At 40.3% G+C, this 8,138-nt stretch overlaps 2 protein-coding genes across 2 annotated transcripts in view; both read left to right on the forward strand.

Annotated features, from left to right (window-relative positions):
- LOC101860273 (OTU domain-containing protein 5-B) overlaps positions 1-4,630 on the forward strand; it is a gene marked incomplete in the record, with an annotated part of 20,700 nt that extends 16,070 nt beyond the window's left edge. Inside the window, 2 exon segments of the mRNA XM_013086178.2 lie at positions 1,686-1,823; positions 2,779-4,630. Of these exon segments, the coding sequence (XP_012941632.1) occupies positions 1,686-1,823; positions 2,779-3,080 (440 nt within the window).
- LOC101860516 (probable E3 ubiquitin-protein ligase makorin-1) overlaps positions 1-8,138 on the forward strand; it is a 23,871-nt gene that overhangs the window by 7,423 nt on the left and 8,310 nt on the right. The window lies entirely within an intron of this gene.

Consider the following 8,138-nt stretch of genomic DNA (forward strand, 5'->3'; position numbering starts at 1 on the left):
AGAACAAAATGCGCCTTGCGAAATATCACTTCCGGATTTCCTAAAATTGCAGAGACAGAAGTGTCGGCCTACAAAAGCGATCGGCGAAATAAAGAAATTTAGCTTTTTGCAGCAAAACCGTCTCAAAATTGAAAAAACCAAGGGCGTCATGCTCTGGAGAATATTTTAAAGAATCTTCTGGTGAAAACCGCATGTCGATCGATGCAGCCATTAAAAAGCCTTTTGAATAGCAAAATTCGGCCGCCACAAATAGATAATAGATTATTTATAGTAGTAAAAAGCAGATGGGTGGAGGTGGTCAGTGGTAGAGATCCTGTTTCTTTACTAGGCTATCGCTCTGCTATAATACATGTATCTGTCTGTCTCGCTTTTACCTATGGCTGAAGGATGGTCATGGTCTCTCTCTCACTCTATACACATATTGATAGTAGTAGGGAAAAGCCAAGGGTTGGAGTTTTGACAGAGTACATACAGAGGTTCTGCTTTATCTCCTGTATGATTGTCAACTTTTTTTGAGCTAAGAAAATGCTTTCCAAGGGAGTACACGTACCTTTTGGATGCACTACGAATCGGAAATTGTGAAAACCTCAGCTGTATTGTTATGACGTGGCTCTTACAATACCCGGGTTACTTTACAGAGGAGCTGAATATTGTTCCAAGGAGGGTGGGCCTAATTAGCTTGGGTTTCGTTGTATCTCGTTCCTTTTTCTCGGGGTGAGGGTGGCATTGAATCAAATGATCAACTTCTTATAAATATACATGTGCCTTAAGTGTAGTTTTACTGTATGTAGTGAGTCACTTCACAAGCTTCTCATAATTAAAGAACACTCAACCAGTGTCTGTGGTATAGCAGCTAAGCGTTTCGCTGTCCTATGCAGGAGACACGAGTTTGAATCCCAGGTGGGGCGAATTTTTATTAAGTATGTCGGCCTTTCTGCTGTGATATTGTATTTGTATCCCTCTCGACCCAGGTTGGTCCTGACCGGCAGGGTCAGAAGCCTGTCTACTGTCTGCTAACTGATCTAAATTGTGTGGATGGGGGTGTAATACTTACATTTTTTAAAAAATGAAACACCCTAGGGCAGCACTCAGTTTTTCTGAAGTGTAGCTGGCCATTTGACTTTGAATATTAAGAACTCTGTGGAACAATTATGCTTGTGACTTGTGGCCATCATATTCAAAGCAGGAAAAGGAATGGAAGTTGTCTAATGCATAATAATGTTAAACGGACTGCCTCTCTTTTTAACAACTTTTCACTGCATTTTCTCAAAGAAGAGAGAATACATGTACTTTTTTTTTTTAATGTTAAAAATATTTCTATCTTTTCTCATTTTCTCAAATAATAGAGAATACTACATGTATTTTCAAATGTTAAAACAATTATTCCACAAAACACTCTCAAATTCAATCTGAACTTCGGCAAAGTTTTCTAAACAAGACGAGAAGAACTGAAGATTTTGTTACGAGAATGGGGGTCTCCTTATTATAAAAGTGATAAATCGCTATCACTACTATCGGTGATCATGTCGTTTTTACGAGAAAAATTCGTCAAAAAAGTGAGCTCGACAAATTAAAGTCAGGAGTCTCAGCACTCATTAGTAGGCCTACATAAATTTACTTATTATTATTATTATTATTACAGTTGTTATTACAGTTATTATTATTGTTACTATCATTTGTCACAGGTTCTTCCAAGTCTCCTCGCCTCAGTCCCCCCCAGAGTGTGGCTCCGGTGTCTGGAGAGTTGGGCTCCGCAGCAACAGGGGGTCAGGCGTTCAATGAGACGGCGTCCATCATGGACCATCTCCCTCCTGCCTTCTACGGTAAAGTTCTTTACGAAAGTATGGGTGATTTGTAGGTGGGTGATCATAAGGTTCTTTGGTCTTCACCTTCACACGTTCGCCTATCTCGTAGACTGGATGTCTGTCAGGGCGCTTTTGGAGATTTGGCCATCAGTTTCCTCCATTCCGTCCGGTCTTCAGCTTTTCTGAGCGTGTCTTTGAGTTCCAGGCCTGTCTATTCCTGGATGTTGTCCTCCCAACTCTTCTTCGGTCTGCCTCTGCTCCTTTTTTCCTAGACGCTGCCTTGCAGGATCATCGTGGTTCTTTGGTGTAAGGAAAGAAAAGTCCACCTTTCTCTCCTCTCTTCCCCTCCCCTCCATATCTTGGCATATCAAGACAATCAAAGCTCACTTTTTCTTGATTACTTGATCCTGGGAACAACATCATAGCACTCCGGGCATTGCCATACGTGCTCCGCTCCCCGCTCCAATATCCACCTCAGAGTCCATCTGCTGATCGTTCACTTTTTCAAGTTACTGTAAGATATTGCTCTAACCCCCAGGGTGACCCTGGATGTTGCACACTAGGTCAATGAGTTTCAAATGGGGAGGTCTATATTTTACTTTCACATGTTGGTCAAGGGCAGGTCGTTACGGGGGTGATGATGGTAAGGTTTCTGACGAGTCTGCTGGGGGTTAGTGAATGGGTTATGAAAAGCTCTTCGTGGGCCTATAGGTTGGTCATGGATTAGTGAGGTTAAGGTTTTTCAAGGGTCTGCAGGTAGTCTGTGGATGTGTGGGTCATCTTTAAGTTTTTCAGGGTTTTTTACAATCTTCTCAAATCCCCCAATAAGATTTGGGCAACACAGTGAAAGGGTTAATGTGATGTTTCCAAATTGTATCTTGACAGTACAGTCTAACTCGCAAAATAGCTAAATATGTGGGCAGCGAAAATTTTTTGGTTGTGTTTGAATTTTGTATTTGTTTTATTTTTCCAGGTGTATCAGACTGGGCGGAAGAGGATATTCTGGCACAGGTGATGGCGCAGTCGCAGCAGGAATACCTGGATAATCTGAAGAAAAAAGCGGCTCCGAGCACAGGCCCTCCCTCTGTGTACCACCCGTCCACCTCTTCTTCCCCCTCTTCCTCCTCCTCTGCGTCGTCTTCCGCCGGTGGCGCCATGGGCATGTCCGAGGTGGCTGGCTACAGCGGAGGAGCAGGCACGTCCGCGTCCTCCACCTTGGATCAGGGTCCCCCGCACTACTACAGCAAAAAGAAAGGCTCTGGCCACCACAGTTAACGCATGCTCCACGGCTAGGTGTATATGTTTTATCTCCTCGGCCCGGGACGGGGAAGGCTCTGTAAGGAATCTCTGGTGGTGTACTCCGGTCACAGTCAAGGTCATTGACTGACTGCTGTGAGCGTCCAATCTCTTCTCCCCCTCTCCCCTTCCTTAGTGATATATATATTTTTTTTGCTTTCAAATTGATTTGCATTATACACAGACATTGTCAATACTGCCGTTTGAAATGAGATCCTAGTGACCAACAAAATAATGTTTTGAAAAAACTGGTAAACCAACTTTTTAAGCTATACTTTCTGTTCAAATTTTCTAGTTTCTATAACGTTTATATGGTATATCATATGTCGAGTATAGAGATATAATCTATTCCAAACTAGGTTAGAAATATGAGAGCATTTTCACTTAATTAAATTGAATCTTATAAAAGTCAATTTAGCCTTGATTTGAAATACTATGCTTTTCATCCAAATCGCAGAGTTGTAATATTTAATCATCCAAAATACGTCTTTAAATGTCATGCAAAACTGCCTTAAGTCCAAACCAAAGCTGAATTTTTTCCCCCCTCAACGGCTGTGGGGTTTGATGAAGTAGTTTCTGTGTGCTGTGGCTGGAGGTTTGTGTGATAACTCAGAACGGCTGTTGCTGTATGAAGAAAAGAAAATATTTGTTTCGTGTTCTTATGCAAAGAGAGTTCATATGATAATGGTGTACTGCAAGGGGTTAGTGGTTATAATTTTTTTTTATTTTGGAAAAGGAGATGATGCAGATGATGGTGAAATGAATGTTCTCACCCTTTATGTATATTCCCTTTTATGAAACTTGCTGTTACCAGTACAATGGCTTTCTTTTGGCAGAGTGGGTTTTGCTATGTGGGATACCTAACACTTCCACTTAACATCTTCAGCTTGGAGCCTTTTGCGTTACTTCTTTTAAAAATCTTTGTGGTGATGTTGGACCAACAGCTTTCAGACCCTAGGAGTCTGAAATTCTCTTTTGATAAAGGTAGTGCTGATCCTTGTCTTTGATAAGGGTTGAGACTGTTATGCTCTACAGCAGATTTTTGTTCTTTATGTTTTAATTCATATGGTGGAAAAGGATGGGAGGGTAGAGGAAGGGCAGAGAAAGTGTTTGATGGGAGGCAGGAGGGACAACTTTCACTTTCCTTTCAGCTCTGGGGCGCTGGACTTTGTGTCCCGGTCTTTACAGTTTTTCCTGAGCTAGCTCACTGGTCCTGGGAGGTGACTGACCTAGAGCTATCATAGTCCACCGCCTTAAGTATTGGACTTGAACTTCTTGAGTTGTGAGTTTGATTCTTGGCTTTAAAGTTAAAGGATAGGACATCTTGTCCTTGAGAAATATACATCCCTGTGTTAATCTCAGTTCATCCAGCTGCATATAAGTATTTGGCAATCAGTAGAGGCAGAACATGTGAGTGATACTGGAAATGGCCTATTGGGCTGCTACGCTGTATGTCCCAAGGGGGTTCAAAATTAATTCTCATTTGGAATGGACGACTCTGTTAATAACTTTTTAAAAATTTCTGTGGGGAAAATACTATTAAAATATTTATATCATGTTCCTATAGTGCAATAGGTAATGGAGCCTTGTATTGGAGCTCAATTTTCAACCAAAGTGTGCATAGAGTGGGTCGTTTTTGTGGGCAGGGGTCCCTGGTGGGGTGGGGGTTTGATGATTATGTGCCTGTGTGTGTTGCTTTTTTGTGTGTGTGTGTGGGGAGGGGTTACTTTTTTTTTTTGTCTGAACATATTATATCTTGATATTTAACAAATCCTGAGTTAGGTCTCTATGAATCACATATGGTTAGTTTGCTCTCTGCAGTTGCTAATTCTGTGCATATCACATGATTGACTCAACTGTGTTGTGTTTAAGCTCCTTTTTGGAATTTTTTGAGAAGATAAGGATTAGCAATGTATACATCTCGTTGAAGCTGTACTGTCTTTGAATGTGGGAGCGAAATGGCTTGGGCAGATGTGTACCTTTACGGTCAGCCCTTACCCCTTGTAGCGATTTGTGAGGTATTAAAGTAACTATTTTAAAGTTTTGTTTTAGTAAATGGCACAAAATGAGTCATCTTACATCTTTCTCCCCACATCTCTGAGCAACCACTTCGTTTTAATGTAAATTCACATGGTCTAAGAAGCTCTGGTGTGGTTCGCTCCTTCTTTCCTATCGAACATCTATCTGTCATTCTTTCCTCTCCTCCTTTTCTTTGAATGTTTTTCTAGTGACACTTCTAATCTTCTGCACTTGTATGGCGTTTTTGTGTTGCAGGTACCTTTGAACCCTTACTAAAACTAGCTCATTCTTTCTTTTTGATTTTGAGAACATAACAACAGTTTGGTAGTATGTTTAGGAAACACAGCTGAGAGTATGTATATTTCATTATGTTTCATATGAGAAGCTCGTTTATCTGATGAAATGGGGGGAAGGACATATATATATAGGAAATGATGTCATGATGTAGCTAGTCTGAAGAAATTGCCTGATAGATATTGATTTTGTCATAAAAATTAAAGGTATGATGTAATGAAATTTAGGGAGTAGTGAAGCACTCCACCTCTCGTCTTTTCTCTCGATTGTACTATAGTAATTTTTCAGGTGGAGGAGAATACTAGACTTAAACTCGATGATGTGGAGAAGAATGTTGAATAGTATAACTCGTGTGATGTTTTCCTTTTTTTAACTGACAGTTGGTTACTGTGCGTGAAAGTCGTCGTCGAAGGATGTGCAGATGTGCTGGAATGGTTGCTTTATTTATGATTTGTACCTTTGTGCACACAGCCCTTGGGATGTTGGTACCATCTCCTCTGTTTGTATATATACTTGTATGAATTACGTTTGCGTGTGCATTGCAAGCAAGGTGTACCGATGATAAGTTACATAGTTTGAGTAACTTTGAAAACCAGATGTTCTTTTTTTTTTTTTTTTTTTTTTAGTGTTCTTCAGAATTTGGACCACAATGGATTGCCCCTTTGAAGATTGGAGATGGTTTGACAATTTTAAAGCTATGACACAACTTGTTGGAATTACGAGAATCGTCAAAGACTGATTATGTTAACCCTATCCGTACGTCGTGTTTTACTATCGTATCCATGCGACGTGATGAGCTCTTTGCCACCACTTTCCAAAGAGTAAATTTACGATCCGTACGCTTTGCATAGCAGTCTGTCAAAATGACTTTTTGAGAAATATTGAAAGTTTCAAAGAGATCTTCGCACTAGAAGTATTCTAAAAGGTGAAGAATACAACCCCGGGGATACAAAATGACCCCAGGGCGTACGGATAGGGTTAAGGATGTTCAAGTAGCTCAATCGTTATCATGCTGTGGTTTAGTGGGGGATAACACAGGGTCAAATTCCAGATAAGACAATTTTTTTTTTTCGTTTGGATTGTTTGGGGAGTATTTACGGCTCTCGCCCATTTGGCTAGGTCCAACTGGAGTATTGGGAAGTATGAACATTGAATTCAGGGGTCCTGCCTCAAAAATAATCTTACCTTGTTTATTAGGTCGTTACACCCATGCCATACCAAATGTTAAACCTGAAATCCTAGTGACCGCCTTTGCTGCAGACTCTTCTGCGAGCTGGCTTAAAATTGTGCCGTGCCAAGATATCAAGACCAAGGCCCCATACATGTTGGGAGGTTTCTAAAGAACTCCTATAATACTGGGGTACTGTGTGATACCCTGATTACTTGCGATACTCGGATTTCATTATTAATTGTGTCTCCATAAAGATTGGGCCACTGTTTGTTGTTATGCAGATTGCTTGCAACGCTGAAAATGTATATTTGTGAGGTAGCATGGTGAAATCAGGCGCTTGTCCAATAATCAAAGTGAAGAAACTGGCATTTTTCCGCAGGTTTGTGAATTTTTATCGGATTTTTGTTCTTTGGCTGAACACCTTTCATGCCAATTAAAGAACACATTTCTGTGTGGGTTTTACGGAAAAACATTGATTAAAGGCACAGAAAATGTAATTTTAAGTTTTCACGGACTCTCAGGCTAAGGAAATAACTCATCTTTGGCAGCCATTTTCTCAAAAATGTTACCTCTGAAACCAAGTGACCCCCTCCTCATTCATTCGCAAATATCTCGACTTCTATTCAAGATAAATATGTGTAGTTTTTTCAACGAAAGCAAGACAAATGAACAAGCTTTATGATGATACCAATTACTTCACATGCCCAAAAATTGACGAGCACCCGATTCCACTACGTCGCGCCACATTTGTGTGTATTCTGTAAAATTGGGGTTCTGTTAGTTATGCAGTTTGCTCGCCATACTGGAGATCCATGTATGTTTTACACAAGCTCTTGCGATGTATTGCTGATGTTTTAGTCAGCACACGGCCTGATATTATGTACACAATCCAGTGGTGAGAAGGTCGACTCTATGCACTTTTAGTACATCAGTTCATCTGTCCTATATGTGTGCGGCGTGAGTGCACAGGTGGATGCGAGTGTGTAAATGAACGAGAGTTTAACTGATGTAGACTGATAATCTGACATGTATATATGTGATTTGCTTCTCGGTTGTTATAATGGGTCACCAAAGCCTGGTGGCTGGCCTCGACAGAAGTAATGTTGTGAGCGATGTAATTGTGTTTAATTTGATTGAACCAAGAGTTGCTTACATGACAGTGCATTTGAGCATGATTGGTTTTGATTTACAGGGGTTTTTTTTGTTTTGTTTTCAGATTTTTCTTTAGTTTTCTTGTCTTTCTTTTTTAAAATGAAATGACAGTAAGCATTTTTTTAGTTCGTACTGAATTGATTGAATGACCAAAATAAAGATATATGCGCCTGTGAAATGCTTGTGTTTATATCCTGGTTTCTGCTTTCGTGCAACTTGTGTGAGTAGTATAGGGAGAGGGGGACAATCTTGTGCAGAAAGCCATTATATTGAAACAGGTTGTTTTTTTCAGTATGTTTTAGTCATAATTATAATATACTAGCTGGGCCCCCTTTCGATGAAAGGAATGATCGGTGCTTTAATATCAACTAAAAGTCATTGGCCTACTATATTTAAACTCT

The sequence above is a fragment of the Aplysia californica genome, unplaced genomic scaffold, assembly GCF_000002075.1.
Source record: "Aplysia californica isolate F4 #8 unplaced genomic scaffold, AplCal3.0 scaffold00442, whole genome shotgun sequence".
NCBI lineage: Eukaryota > Metazoa > Mollusca > Gastropoda > Aplysiida > Aplysiidae > Aplysia > Aplysia californica.